Consider the following 15,897-nt stretch of genomic DNA (forward strand, 5'->3'; position numbering starts at 1 on the left):
CATGAACTCTACCATTTCATGATCACATTCACCTAAGCTGCCTTCCACTTTCAAATTCTCATCCAGTTCCTCCCTATTTGTCAAAATTAAATCTAAAACAGCCTCTCCCCAGTAGATTTCTCCACCTTCTGAAATAAAAAAAAATTGTCGCCGATACATTCCAAGAACTTGTTGGATAATCTGTGCCCTGCTGTGTTGTTTTCCCAACAGATGTCTAGGCAGTTGAAGTCCCCCATCACCACCAAGTCCTAAGCTTTGGATGATTTTCTTAGTTGCTTTAAAAAAAGCCTCATCCACCTCTTTTTCCTGCTTAGGTAGTCTGTAGTAGACCCCACCATGACATCACCCTTGTTTTTTAACCCATTTTATCCTTACCCAGAGATTTTTCAACAAGTCTGTCTCCTATTTCCATCTCAATCCCAGTTGACATGCTCTTCCACAGTTTCCTTAAAGACACTATTTTAGTGTGTACAAGCAAAGGAACAGAATTAAAGTGGTGGTTGGAATTTTGAATCTGAATTTCCTGATCTTTGTGCAATGAAATAACAAAGTTAATATTTTGTAAGGAATCTTATCTATCAAGAAATCAGATTGGGGACCATTGCATCCAAAACTGGCAAGGCTACCTATTAAGCTAAAGATGAATCTGCTTCTCCTGTTTTATTTGTGGTTTTAAAACAACTATCTGAAGAACAAAAGATATGTAAATGTGCTGTACAGTATGTCTGCACTGCAGTTAAAAACCTGCAGCTGGCTTCTACCAGTTGACTCAGGCTCACGGGGCTTGAGCTAAGGAGTTGTATAGACATTCAGGCTTGGGCTGCAGCCCTGGCTGTAGGACCCTGCAAGGTGGGAGGGCCCCAGACCCAAGCCTGAACATATGTATCTCAATTAAACAGCCCTGTAGCTCAAGCCCTGCAAGCCCAAGGAAGCTGGCATGGGCCAGGCGCAGGTTTTTAACTGCAGTGTAAACATACCCATCGATTCCTTTCCAGCCAGTTTCTCCATTCCCAGTGTACTCAACCTAGCTCTGCTTTGCCTTTGTAATGCTCCACGTTTTTTAGCATATTTATTATTTTAATAAGAAAAAATAATAATTTTAAAAGACCTAGAATAATAAAATGTATGGTTGCTTCTCTCTCTGCGACATGGAGAAAAAGCCCTTTTATTTCTCAATGATGATAGGAGGAATAACAACTTAATGATAAAACTTGTTATAAAGATGAAAAGGTTAAGATCAAAATAAACCTATTCCTTTTAGATGCTTCCTTTGTACTAGAGTATGCCAAAAGACACATTACTTGTCTAATGGGAATGTATAGTATAACCGTTTGACTTTTAAAAAGACTCAAATGTTTATATTCTTACTGCTTTTTTAATAATAATCAGCTCCTCTTAAACTGAATTTTAATGTTGTGCTTTAGCAAGATCCTGCAGTATTTTATATTTATTTTCAAAAAAATACAATAGACATTCTCAGTAAGAATCGTATACAATTTTTGGAAAAATATGAACCTTGTGTATTTTTGGAGGGCTGATGAATAGCATTTGAAGTAGTCACATTGGTATTTCTTATGCTCAGTTGGAATTTCCTATTTTTCTTTTGCTCACAGGCTCTGAAGTGGGAGCATCTCCACAAAGTGCACAGAAAAGTGTTGCAGCTGAAGGAGCATTGCTACCACCAACTCCCCCATCACCTAGGAACCTGATACCACATGGGCATAGGAAATGTCACAGCTTGGGATACAAGTCAGCATTTTATTTACTTTTAAGAGTTTGAGCATGTACATATTGGACTGTCTTCTGACAACAAAAGCTTTTGCTTTAAAAAGTGAAGTATTTAATTAGCGATGATCCTACGTAAAGACCACAAAACACAACTCATATTCTGGAAGAAATATATGCAAGAAACAGTGTTTGTCTATTCGTTAATCTTTTTTTTTTTTAACTTGCATTATGATGATTTACTGCTTGCCTTTGAAAAGTTGTGTTCCTTACGGCTCGCCTTCTATGAGTGAGCCTGACTCAGGAAACAATGAACCAGATCTTCCTCAGTTAGAGTACCTGACCTCGATTTCTTCATTGCACACTTAATATAAAATTGTTTTTTAAGTAAAAATAAAAAAGGCCCTGATACTTATGTGATTTAAGAACTTGCATGGATTGAATCTTGTTACCTGCAGCAATTTGGGTTTCATTTACTTTTTGAATTTGCAAGAGCAGATCCCATGACATTCCAAATCTGCCAAGTACAATATGATCACTCAGAACCAGAGCACCTTTTTCTATGTGAAGCTAAAATAATTCTGTCTCATAAGGTTGCTCACTTAGTATGGTACTTCAAGTATTAGATTTTAATAGTTTTTAAGCAAGTGGTGTTTAGTTCCTTTTTAATCAGTTATCCTTCTAATTAATATTCTCTCCTTTCCCTGATGCCTTCCATAAATTACGCCTGAAAGGAATTGAGGCCATAACAAAGTGCATTCAGCTTTTATTGTTTCGAGATGAACTAATTATCTCCAATTGTGTCTGAGACATATTGAATTATTTCTTTCTGTAAACTTGCTCACATGAAATTTAACCCCTACAATTGCTGTTTAAAGAAGAAAAACTTCCTATACATGCAATGAAGTCCCCTCTATCCTAAAAGAATGGAGAGAGAAAAACTCATTTTGTTTTGGATTTTTGTGCTCCTTAATTTTGTCCAGCACCTAGATATCATGGTAATAAGCATTGTATGAAAATCTGACAGTGAAACATACTTTAGTGTGACTGTCAATTAAAAGTTGTGTTAAAGCCATTCTCAGATTTGTTCTGTCCTAACAGAACTCTAAAGGAACCACGAAAAATTTATTATATATACATTTTACCAATTACTGGTACACAGGACTGTATCTCTAAGACTCCCATTAATGGCAATTTGAGTCAAGAGCCAAATCTCCATTCACTGCACTGGAAATTTATCCCAAATGATTGACTGGTTTCAGAACTTCTTCTAGCTCAGTAGTCTCTAACAATAACAATGTTTACTTACAGAGAAATGATAAACTGCTAATTTCATTTTTTCTTCTAACGCTCCTTTTGTGTATTCATAGCTCTTGAAGAGCTGAGATTTGTCCTGTTAGTTTCTGAGATTCATGGCAGTAGTTCTAACAGAGGCTTATAATGAGGAGTTAGCTACTATGAGTTCATGTACCCATTATAGCTCAAGACTTCTGTTTAGAGTTGTATGGGACAGGATATATACTTTTCTGTATCCTTAAGCAGTTCTGAATTCCACATGAACTTAAAATATGGAGCTGTGTAGAATGTTACTTTTAGTGAACAACATTATACAGGTAAGGGATTTTACGCTACAGTGAGAATACCCGTCCGAGTGTATTCCTACACACTGGCTCTTGCATCTGTGAGAAGAGCTGGCAGGAACTCAGAAGTTCTAGCTGTCAGAATCAACTGGTGTTGGTTTGCTCTCCCCAGTGCTCTGAGGAGCTGTGATTGACTATTGTTCATAAAGGAGCTCCTCTGGCACTGCAGCCCATTAATCACTAACACTTGTCCCATGTCAACATAAAGTTTCTCAGCTTTGACTTCTGTTTCCCAGTGTACCCTGTGCTATAGTCTCTAGTCAGTCTCTGTAATTAAAACATTTTGATTATTTATTTAAATAGAGGCTTTTTCCACCGAGATACCTATTGAGTTTTGACTTTCCAATGTGTTATTACCCCCTTCTGCTCCACTCTGAGCTAAATATGGTCCAATTGCAACATTGACACTCTGGCCTTTGGGCCTGTTTACATCATTCTTTTAGCACATTCATTCTTCCTTCTTCATGAAGCATTTGATTTTTTTTAAAAAAAAGATATTGAAAGTCCAATAAAAATAATGGAGTTTTTATTTGTTCTTTCATATTGACTACTCTTAAAAACCCAGCAGAAAAACTTCTAACCAGCTTTATATCTCACATGCCACTTACCTTTTGCTGAGGCAGATAGTCAACTTCCTTTTAAGCTATAATTAAATTTGTTCCATGGCTGAGCAACCCTCCTTACCCTTCTTTTGAAAGAATACCCAAAAACTATGTCAGTTTTGCTTCAGTTCCCTTTTCATCTCAAGGAGCACGTTCTAGAGATTATTCTCTAATTCATCTCTTTCATGTGAAAGCTTTATAAACTATAATAAAAACGTGACATTTATCTATGCAAGTATGAGGCTAACATTAACTCATTTTGTCCCTAGCATATAAAATACAATTAATTTTCAAAGTTCTTGTAATTAAATTAAAGCACTTTCATTTTCATTCAGATAAATGTTATTTCAAGCAACAGTCATAGCTCTGCCCTCCGGGGCATTGTGCAATTTTGCGAGTTATAGTGCTAGTGTTTTGTCAATGAGCCCATTAAATTATCAAGGGGTACACAGCAAACTACATATTATTCTTTAATACCTTGAAGCAGTGACTGTTGAAATGTATTAAGAATATTTGTATCCTCATTTGTTCCAGTTTCATACACAAAATGAATACAGCAGAGTTTAAAAGTGCAACATTCCCCAACGCAGGACCAAGGCACCTATTGGACGACAGTGTCATGGAACCTCATGCCCCATCCAGAGGGCAAGCAGAGAGCTCCACCCTTTCTAGTGGAATTTCAATAGGTGAGACATTTTTAAAAGTTAGCTGTGCTAGTCAAAATGTGTTTTAATACAGTTTACTCGAAGGTGTGTACCAGCAGGACTATTATAAAATCGTGATAGTGTTTTAGAACAAAGGTAGGTAGGAATGTGCAGTGGGGGTGGGGGGACTGTGTGTGAAAAGTGGCAGAATAAATGGCATGACCTGAACTACAGCTGACAGGCCATTATTAGATTATTTGTTTTTAAACCTATTCAATGATATATCCAAATAATTGTTTTACTACTTTCTTTCCAGATATTTTTTAAAGCAAATCCTTTGTTCAAATCATGCCAAATTAAAACTTTTTGCCTGTTGGCACTGATCATTATTTAAAATGTGATACTGAATTAACAATACAAATTTAAATGGTAGAAAAGAATACCTCTATCTAACAAGTCTTACTGGAGAAGGTGGTAATCTTCAGATGTTTCAGATAAGCACACATTGAGTGTGCACTTAGTAAATTATTGATGCAAGTTTCAGGTGTGGGCTTCACCCATTAAACTACATGAGAAACGAGTCTGTTAATTGTGCGTCTTATAGTTTAATAGAGTATTGCTCATTATTTTGAACTCTAGGTTTTGAAAACAATTTTGGTGGTTAAGGGAGTTTGAGCTTTATCCTTGTACTGGGAGAAATAGCTCCTAGTAGGATGTGTGGTGATGGGAATATTTTAAAAACAATAAATATATTCAAAATAATAGGGGACAGGTGCTTGCTAAAATTTCTACCAATTTTTGTTTCTAAACTTTCCTGCATCATTTAGGGCATGTCTACGCTACTGCTTAAGTTGATGCAACTTGCGTCTATCAGGTGTGTGAAAAAGCCACCCCCCTGAGTCACGCAAGTTGCATCGACCTAAGGGCTGTCCACACTAGCACCAGTGCAGCTGCGCTGATGTAGCACTATAGTGAAGACTAATCCTTAGACTCTTTTTCCCTCCTCCTATCATCCAGGACCCAGGCTACCCTTTTAAGTAGCATTTTATGCCCCAGCATCTATATTCAGCTAACCTTCATTGACTTCTTCAGGAGTTGCAGTTGTTCAGCATCTCTCAGGATTAGGCTTTAGCTATGTAATTCTCGATTTAGCTTATAAAATAAAGATTGCATTAAAAGTCACTGGCACTTCTGTTGCTGCTGAAAGGGAGCTGGCGCATTTTGAGGGCAGTTTAAAATTTTCACTTTCCTCTGTCTTTCTGCTCCTTTCACCCATGTGACTTCTATTATATTTGTCCGTTTGGTGCACTTGCCCACTAATGCATTTACTATAGTGGGTGGTCACTGGTGTGTTTTGCAGGGGGTTTTTTAGGGGTGAAGTCCTAGGTATTACCCCGGGAGTCTGTGCCTGAGTATGAAATCCAAATGGTTCAACCAGTCAATAAGACATAGCTTTTGTCCATTAAAATTCAAACAATACTATAATATATTTATAGTCCATCCAGTCTTGTAGAAATTCTTTTGTGCTCAAATTCATTTCTAATTTCAGACTAATTCCTCTGACCTTTCATCTTGGAGGAAAGTGATAAAAATTTTAGAATCTTTAGTGTCTGTATATTCCTGCCTTAAACAAAGACAACAGTCTTTGCTCCAATGTGTTCCAGTTTCTCATGTATAACTCCAGCCCTTATCCTTATGGTGGCAGAAGCTGTAATGCTACAGGGTCAAAGAAAGACATTTAACTTCAACTGAACTAATTCAAGAAAGCTTCTCTTTAAGGTTTGAGTTGAAATAAAAATATGTATCATAGCATCAACATTTTTTTGAATTTTCCTATTAATTCACACTCCTGAAATACTTGGATTCCAAATGAGATTATATTTTTATAAATAAGTGGTGTGTGTAGATAGGTTACAGTATATAGATTGGCTTTCTATTTTTGGCACCCTATCCAGTAGGAGAGAACTGCACAGAACTGCTGTGTGATGTGGCCCTGTGGAGTACACTCTTCAGGTGTTTGGAATCCTTCTAAGTCACAGTCAGCCTGCGTTGGAAAATCAAATCTGGGGCCTAGGAACATGAAGATAAAAAGTCACCTCTGAACATGCAAATAAATGACTTTCTTTTCTCCTAAACCTGGGTCTCATGCTTGGTATTGCATAAAGCTACATATAAGTTAACTGAGCTTACGGCAAGGGCATTGAGGAAATAACTGAGGCCTGTGAATACACAAGTTTCATTTTTAGGTTGTTATCCCATAGGATACTTGCATTGGGACTGGTGCACCTTTATTAATGATTTTGACAAAGCTGTCAAATATATGCATTAAAATGTACAGATACCAGAATAGGTGGTGGTAGAACTTAGTGATATAGCTGTCTTATAAATTTAAGTAGAATATGAAATATGATGGACCAATTTTATCGCTGTTGTTAGTCAATGGAGTTACATAAATTATGAATTAGACCCAAGGTAAGTCTTTGTAAAATGATGCCCTTGAGTATAAACAGTGTCCAAGAGAAGTAAAATTTAAGTAGCCCTGAATTATTTAAAATATTGTAGGGAAAAGGTCTGATTTTAATAACAGACTCAGTGGGGGTAAATTGGCTCCCACCCTAACTTCAGCAGAGCTGTTTAAGTTTACAGCAACTGAGGATCTGCCCAACAATTAAAGAGGATCTGCAAAGAAAAATTGGGTTTGTCCTTTTTTTCTTAATGATGTATAAAGAAGGCTGAAATGTTTTTCCTGAGAAAAGGATCTCTTTCCACTTGTGTTTTAGGTTAAAAATTCAGGTTCCGTTTAGGCTAGAGATTGTCTATGGTAATTGGAGCACTAGAAAAATGATATCACAGGAGTCAAAAAAGGGGAAAATTTTTAGTCTGAATACTTTTTTAAACTGTTAGGTGTTTGTTTGCATGTTTGTTTTTATTAATACCCACTTATGTGATGAACATTTGGCTATCGAAAGCCTGTATTAAAGATTCAGCACCCTCACACTTTCAGTCAAGGTATTAGAACTCACAGTAAACAACTCTGAGATTTCTGAGGTTATCCAGCCAAATCAGCGAACATCAAACTTGTCATTCCTGATATTTCGACAGTTTAAAAAAAAAAAAACCTTTCAGGCCTTCTTTCTGCATTACAAAGTAGCAAATAATTATAGAAGCCCATTTCTTTTAAAAGCCTGCACAAGTCAAATTTAAGTTCTCAGCCTAGTAGTTATTAGCAGTAAAGAAAGCTAATGGGATGTTGACTAGTATCAAGCACAGTATGTTTCATAGACGCAAGGATGTTTAAAGATTTTTCAGATGAAGTATTTGAAGTAGCTAATAATAGTTAAAAAAAAATTGCCAGAAGGATCCATTTGAGGTCATTGGAAAGACCAAATATTGAGAAGAATTTAAGAAGGTGGTATTTTACAGGAAATATTGAATGGGTGAAGTGGGTTTCCTGTTGAATTGATAGAGTCAAATGGTATATTTAGAGTATTTAAAGAAAACTTGGATAGCTATATAAAGTTTAATAAGTTAAAATGAGTTTCAGTTTTGTAGCTGAGCTCCTTTTGAGCAGGATGCAAAGGAGTGCGGATCTGAGATAAATATTTCCTGCTTATGCTTTTTTTTCGGTTTTTGGGCATTTTATTTTTTTGAGCGGGGGAGAGGGAGGTTGCTTTTTTGCTAGAATGTTTTGTTCAAAAAGTTTAAAAATCAACATTTTAAGATGATGTCCAGTGGAGGGAAGGTTGGGTTTTGTGCCCTTACTGCTTTAGGATGTATAAAAGTGGTTTGTTTAAAAAAATTTAAATGGTTTATTTTAGATATATAAGGCATACAAAGTCTTGTTTCTTCCTTTGTGTTTTGGAGATCTCTTTGGAGGACTAGACAACTAGAGTAGAAGCTTTCTCATGTATTTATTGAAGGGGTTGTAAACTGAATCTTTCATGAAGACATTTTTCATATTTGTTCAAGTGTTTGAGGTATATAGATGTTAACAAACACACACAGCAGTTATAGGTATTGTGACTAAAAATCTCTTCTTCTCAGTTAGTCAAGTTTCACTTCCTTGGTACTTGTGGTGTCATGATCCTATTGGTTGTCTAGTTTTCCATAGATAGTTCCAGAAAATACAGGTAGACAAAACTTGAATTTATAATACAGAAAAAAAGAGGGGAATACCCCTTTTAGACAGTCTTTATACATTGTAGAAAGAAAAGGAAAAAAAGTGGGGGAAGGAAATTTTTAAAAATGAATAGATGTAGGCACCAAACTATTCCAGCCACCAATGACCCAAGGCCTGCTTCTCTCTTAAACTGTGAATCATATTTTTCTTAAAAAAAATACTTGTTTGCTATTAATAGGACAGTTTCTCAATTTTTTTAAATTAAACCCTACTTACACAATCCCCCAAAATTCATTTAGCCTTTGCAATAACAGTGTTATAGCAAGGATTATTTTTGTTTTCAGAAACTTGCAGTTAAATCTAAAGCAGAAGTTCAGATAAAAATTTTCAATTATCTGAAAAAGGGGAAACTGCTGGAATGCAAAGAAAAATTAAATACACATGATGTTGAGGAATTTGTAAATCTTTTAAAGCAGTGTTTCTCAATGAAGAGTCAGGTCCCTGAGATCTCCTGGACAGGTTAGGAAGGCAGTATGCCAGTCCCTGGTATCAAAAACGTTGAGAAACACTGTTTTAAAGCACTGTCTGGCTGCGAAGGCCTCACCAAAAAGCGTTTTTAAGAAGAAATAGGTTAATGCATTAAAAATTTAAGTATAAAGATACAACAGGATATATTCATTTCTGAGTGACTTACAATTAATAGGTGTCATCAGTTGTATGACTCTAAGAATAAAGGACTTCAGTCACTCAAATAATGTAAAGGTGCTTATTGCTGTTATGAAATTAAATCAATGTAAAAATAAGGAAAGAAGTAGAGAGAAACAAGGTTACCAGCTTAGTAAAGCCACCATTAAACATTAGAGTTCTAAATTGGACTTGCTTTTAACACTCCTTTTCTAGTAGAGTTTTTTTTTCAAAGCCAAAACATATAGGGATTAGTGTGATTTGAAAAATAAATAGAATTCAAAGGCATTAATGGAAAGAAAGCTCTATATCAAACAGTATTTTCGGGGCAAATGCAGAGAATACTGTGTGTGCGAGCAAGCTCCTTTTCTGTGCACATAGCCATTACTCAAGGCCTTGCAGGTATTCCTTAGAGTATTCCTTTAAGTCCATTGCCCCTCTAAGGGGATCAGTATACAACAGTTTACTATCTTAAATGGAGTTACCCACACAGTTCACAACACTGAATTAGTTTTGATTAAAGAATAAAACAAGTTTATTTAACTATAAGGAGATAGGTTGTAAGTGAACACAAGTATGTCATTAACATCCCCTTCCTGGCTTAAGAATGGCCACTTGATAGGTGATTTCTCATCCATTTGGATGATACCTGGCTAGAGGTGTCAGCTTGTCCTTTGTTTTTGAGAAACTGGTTTATCCAGACTTGTCTGGAAAACACATTTCAGACCTAATTTCAGCTTATATTTGTAACTTTACATATAATGTTTCTACATATATTTCTCCATGATATTATTGACCAGCAAGTTGTTAGTTTTGAAATGATACCCCACAAACTAAGTTCCCTCTCAGCTTTGCAGCAACTTATTAAGCACCGCACGGGCGCTCAGGGCTGCAGTGGGGAGAGATTCCTTTCCCCCAGTCCAGGCCCCAACCCAGCCCCAGCCTGGACCTGCCACGGCCAGGGGAGAGGTTCCCCCTCCTCCGCCCCAACCCGGACAGCTGCGGCCATGGGAGAGATGGGTCTCTCATAGCCCCAACCCAGCCCCGGACCAGATCTGCTGCGGCCCTGGGAGAGGTGCCTATCCCATGGCCCCAGCCCCGGACTTACCACAGTGGGGAGAGGCACCCTCCCCACAGTCCAGGTGCTGCTGCAGGGAGAGAGAGCTGGGGGGAGTCCTCTCTCTCCACTGTAGCCCTGGGGCAGCCTGTACCCGAAACCCCTCATCACCGGCCCCACCCCAGAGCTCACACTCTCAGATGGAGCCCTAACCCACCCCAATGCTCTTCCCCAGCCCTGAGCCCCCTCCCACTCTCTGAACCCCCTCTGCCCCACCGCCGCCTCATGAATTTTGTGATGTGCACCACTATGGAGGTGATGTATCACACATCACCTCCATAGTGGTGCACATCACAAGATTCATTCCGCACATGGGTGGGAAAAATTAGAGGGAACGCTGCCCACAAAGCATATATTGTACAAAGATTATTACAGTGGTGTGTACAGTGTGAATATAGGGGTGTATGTGATCACAATGACAGCTCTGTTTGAAACCATGAAAATACCAAGTGCCTTATTCTTTAACTGCAAAAGGCTTTACACAAGGGTTCAAATAAATTATTCAAAATTTTTATTTTCTTTTTAATTAAGGAGCACTCATGCTAGGATAAAGTCAAACATTTGGGTATCCAAGTTCCTTAACTGAAACATGTTCTTTTCCTATTATGGTTTTTGTTTTGAATGGTTTTGTTTTGTTTGGGAGATGTGCTCACTCGTCTTTTTAACTGTTAATTAAATGGTTCGGCTGTTCTTTACTTCATATTGGCTTTTAAAGCAGTCAGTTACAGGAACTGAAATTAGTATGTTCTGATCACTTTATTTGAATTATTGCAGGGCCCAGATACCCGAGTCAAATTGTAGCCTTAGTGTGCTGGGCATTGTGTAAACACATAGGAAGAGACAGTTTCTTCCCCAAAGAATGTAAGTTCGAAGACCCTGATTCTGCAACCAGAATAGTGTGGGAAAACTTTTGTGATTGTGTGGAGACCCATTGATTCTTCTTTGAGTAATGTCCCTGTGGGAACTCCACTTTAGGTCTCGGTGCGCCCCATGCCCGTAGCTAGAGATTTAAGGTAGCAGTGCCTGGTTGGGTTGCACATGCATGGTCTCCGTCTCGTGCTGTTTGAGGTGGTTAACTGGTGCTGTGCGACCAACCCTGCCTCAGTTCCTTCTCTACCACCTTTGGCTCAAGTCGGAGCACTTAGCAGTGCCTCACAGCTTAGGAATAGCTTAGTTTTCCCTTAGTTTTAGTTCTCAGAATAGTTAGCCTTCCTATTTTATCTCTCTCTCAGAAATGTTATTTTAAATTTTCCTCATAGGGCTGTGGGTTTCCTTTTCTACCGCAACAACGTGGTTATCGGTCTTCCTTTCTTTTATTTTTTACGGGGAGAGTATGCTGCCTGAGGGCTACGCCTGGCTCCCCTGGGTTCAAACGCTTGCCAACCTTCAGGCTTTCTATACCTCTTTCAGATGGACACACTGTGTGTCTGATGTCTCGGAGAGGCACATACACCGCAGAGGTGCTCTCATTGTCACAATCTGAAAGCTCGCACCAGAAAGGCAAGAGATCTCCAACTGAAACTTCTCCTCATGGAGAAGTCTCTCCAACCGGCATCTGACCCTGAGGTACGCACCTCACCCGGCCAGAAATCGCCATCAGAAATCGCAGCCTCTGATAAGGGCCATTCCTCCACGGCATGAGCTCCTCATCAACCCACGAAGAAGGCAGCAAAAAAAACAGAGTACCATGTCCTCAACTTTGGAGTTGGCCAAGAAAAGGTGCTCTGCTCAAGAGCAAACACTGCTGGTACCAACTGCACCGGCTGTGTCAGCGGCCAAAACAGTTGGCCCCTTCGGCACCATCGGTACCAAGAAACTGAAAGCTCCCAAGCAGCCGAGCTTGGTCACAGGTACCAAGGGGAAACAAAACTCCATGCCGTGGTACCGTTGGCCATGAAAAGGGAATTGGTACCAAGCGCCTCATTAACTCTGATGCTAATGCTGCCACCTACTGTGACCATCACGCACTCTAGTCACACACTGGTGCCGACAAGCAATTTCCAGTATGCGGTACCGTTTCCTACCACACAAACGGTACTGATACCGGGTACGTTGCAGCAATTCCTCCGCCACAAGTACCTCTCTGTTTTGTCAGTACCGGAGTCTCCCATCGTTGGCACCAATGATACCTCAGTACCTGCAGCACTTAGTCAACTCAGTTCTCCACCTCTGCTCCACAATTCTTCAGTGATGATGAGGATGGAGATGAGGATGAGGGACAGTCTCCACCACATTCCTCCCCTGTGGCTACTCCTACCATGTGCACCCCTATATGCACGAGTGACCCAACATACCTTCCCAACCAGCCCTGGTACAGGCAGCCCTGGATGCCCACTATGCCCTTCCAACCACAGTGGCCTTTTTGGAACCCGTGGGCTACATATCCACAACAACAGTGGGGCATACCTGTTGGCCTTTCCACAGCTGACATATGTCACGTACTTTTATTGATGCCACAGGGCCCACCCAGCACCTCTGACCAGGGAGTTCAAGAGGAGGAGGAGGAATTCTCTGATCCAGACAATCCACCTGAAGTCCGCCTCTCATCCTCACCAGATGACGCTATTATGTCCCTACCTCCCATCACAGGTGATGGTTTTTAAACAATTTCAAGGCTTCTACAAGAGGGTTGCCATTGGACAGCTCCCTGGAAGAAGTCTAGGAATCGCAACACAAACTAGTTGACATACTGCACCCATCAACTTCATCTAAAATCGCCCTTCCCATGAATGATGTGATTATGGACCCTGTGAAGCTGTTCTGGCAAACTCCTACAATGATTCCACATACCTGTAATAGGTCTGATTAAAAAAAAAAATACTATATGCCTGCATATGGCTCTGAATTCCCTTTTTTCGCATCCAGCACTGAATTCATTGGTGATTGATGCCATCAATGAATGGGGTAGGCAACAATACTACTGAAACCCTCCAAATGGCAAAGACTGGAAATGACATAATCTTTTCGGCCTCAAAGCATATTCTGCTGCAACCTTACTCTGATGGGTTTGGTCACATAAACTCCCTCAAAACCGTCACTAGATGTGGCTGGGATACCACTGAGAGCAAATCTCCCTGCCAGAGAAGGCTTTTCTCCTCTCCCATCTTGCTGAGTTACACTCCAGTCAGCTACAGCACAGACCAAGAGGTTGGGCCACGCCCCCCTGCAGTGCATAGTTACTAAGATTCATTTAGCCCAGGGGCTTCTCAGTTAACAGGGACTTTCCCAGCACCTTTCCATAGACACCTTATTGACCTCCTTTGTACAAGATTTGGTACAACTGTAGGACCTTGGATCTATACGGTCACAGTTCATGTCAATAATGTCATACTTACAATTGAGAATTGCCAGCTATGAGGCCTTATTGGCAAAGTATGACCACAATAACTATGCAAGTCTCTCTGAATTTACTGCCTTTATTCCAGATAATAGAAAAGAACTCTACAAATCGCTCTTCACAAAAGGTCAGGTCATAACCAGAACAGCATTACAAGCTGCCTAGATTCAACAGATTCAGCTGCGAGATCCAAAGCAACTGCAATTGTTGTGAGATGAGCCTTCTGGTTCCATCTATCTGGATTCCCAAAGCCAGAACAGTTGATGTGGAGGACTTACCATTTGAGGGATCCAGACTTTTCATGGACAAAACTGACGTGTCGTTACACACTCTTAAGGACTCAATGGTGACATTGCAATCTCTGGGCATCCACACACCTAAGATCAAAAGACGCAAGATGACAAGGCAGTTATCAAGTCCCTAAATGATTCCGATCTCCCCACCCCTTATGCACAGCGTAATAGATACTACGATCAGCAGGGTCGGAAGCAAAAAACCTTGAGGAGACGGCAGCCTGTTCCTTTGAATACTATTTCGCAACCATCAACTGCCAGACAACAAATTTGAGGCCTTGGTCGAGAGCCCAGGAACTCAATCTCTTTCAACATCTACCCCTTCCAAGACCTTTAGAGATGGCCTGAACCCATTTTACGCAATCTGGCAGAGTATTACATCAGACAGATGGTGTCAAGGTTCCTTCCCCACTCTGAACTCTAGGGTACAGATGTGGGGACCTGCATGAAAAAACCCCCTAAGTTTATTTTACCAGCTTAGATTAAAACTTCCCCAAGGTACAAACGATTTTACCTTTTGTCTCTGGACCTTATTGCTGCCACCACCAAGCGTCTAACAAAAATAACAGGGAAAGAGCCCACTTGGCAATGTCTTTCCCCCCAAAATCCCCCCAAGCCCTATATCCCCTTTCCTGGGGAGGGCTTGATAAAAATCCTCACTAATTTGCATAGGTGAACACAGACCCAAACCCTTGGATCTTAAGAACAATGAAAAAGCTATCAGGTTCTTAAAAGAAGAATTTTAATTATGAAAAAGTAAAAGAATCACCTCTATGAAATCAGGATGGTAAATACCTTACAGGGTAATCAGATTCAAAACGTAGAGAATCCCTCTAGGCAAAACCTTAAGTTACAAAAAGACACAAAAACAGGAATATACATTCCATTCAGCACAACTTACTTTATCAGCCATTTAACCAAACAGAATCTAATGCATATCTAACTAGATTGCTTATTAACTCTTTACAGGAGTACTGACCTGCATTCCTGCTCTGGTCCCGGCAAAAGCAACACAGAGAGAGAGAGAGAACCCTTTGTTCCCCTTCCCCCCCCCCCCCGCTCCAGCTTTGAAAGCATCTTGTCTCCTCATTGGTCATTTTGGTCAGGTGCCAGCGAGGTTATCTTAGCTTCTTAACCCTTTCAGGTGAAAGGGTTTTTCCTCTGGCCAGGAGGGATTTAAAGGTGTTTACCCTTCCCTTTATATTTATGACACCCCTCGCCAAATCACAGATAGGGTGAAACGCTGGCTGTGATTTTTTTGTGGAGCTCTAGGAGAAAACAGAGTTAATAAGACATATGCACCTCTAAATATACTACCAAGTATATAAAGACTAACAATATTTTTCACATCTCAAGGATGATTTTAACCAGTTGATTCTGGGGAACTTTCACTGGAGAGTGCATCAGCCACTTTGTTAGAACTCCTGAGATGTGTTGTATGTCAAAATCAAAACGTTGGAGCGCTAAACTCCACCAAATAAGTTTTTTGTTATTTCCTGTGGCGGTATGAAGCCACTGTAGCTCAGCATGGTCGGTTTGCGGGTAGAAATGCCATCCCCAAACGTATGGGCATAGCTTTTCCAGAGCGTAGACAATGGCGTAACATTGTTTTTCACTGACTGACCAGTTGCTTTCCCTCTCAGACAGCTTCTTGCTGAGAAACACTACAGGGTGGAATTCTTGATCCAGTCCTTCCGGCATTAAAACTGCTCCCACAGCACGCTAGGATGCATCT

At 39.9% G+C, this 15,897-nt stretch overlaps 1 protein-coding gene across 17 annotated transcripts in view; it reads left to right on the forward strand.

Annotated features, from left to right (window-relative positions):
* Positions 1 to 15,897, forward strand: part of RALGPS2 (Ral GEF with PH domain and SH3 binding motif 2) — a 275,554-nt gene that overhangs the window by 205,483 nt on the left and 54,174 nt on the right. For 16 of the 17 annotated variants that reach the window (XM_038412443.2, XM_043491442.1, XM_038412449.2 and 13 more), the window contains 2 exons: positions 1,614 to 1,749; positions 4,502 to 4,653. In XM_038412443.2, coding sequence (XP_038268371.1) covers positions 1,614 to 1,749; positions 4,502 to 4,653 — 288 coding nt within the window. Of the gene's footprint in view, positions 1 to 1,613; positions 1,750 to 4,501; positions 4,654 to 11,942; positions 13,764 to 15,897 lie in introns of those variants that run through there. The other variant, XM_043491445.1, reaches the window with a different exon arrangement.

The sequence above is a fragment of the Dermochelys coriacea genome, chromosome 8, assembly GCF_009764565.3.
Source record: "Dermochelys coriacea isolate rDerCor1 chromosome 8, rDerCor1.pri.v4, whole genome shotgun sequence".
In the NCBI taxonomy this organism is placed as follows: domain Eukaryota; kingdom Metazoa; phylum Chordata; order Testudines; family Dermochelyidae; genus Dermochelys; species Dermochelys coriacea.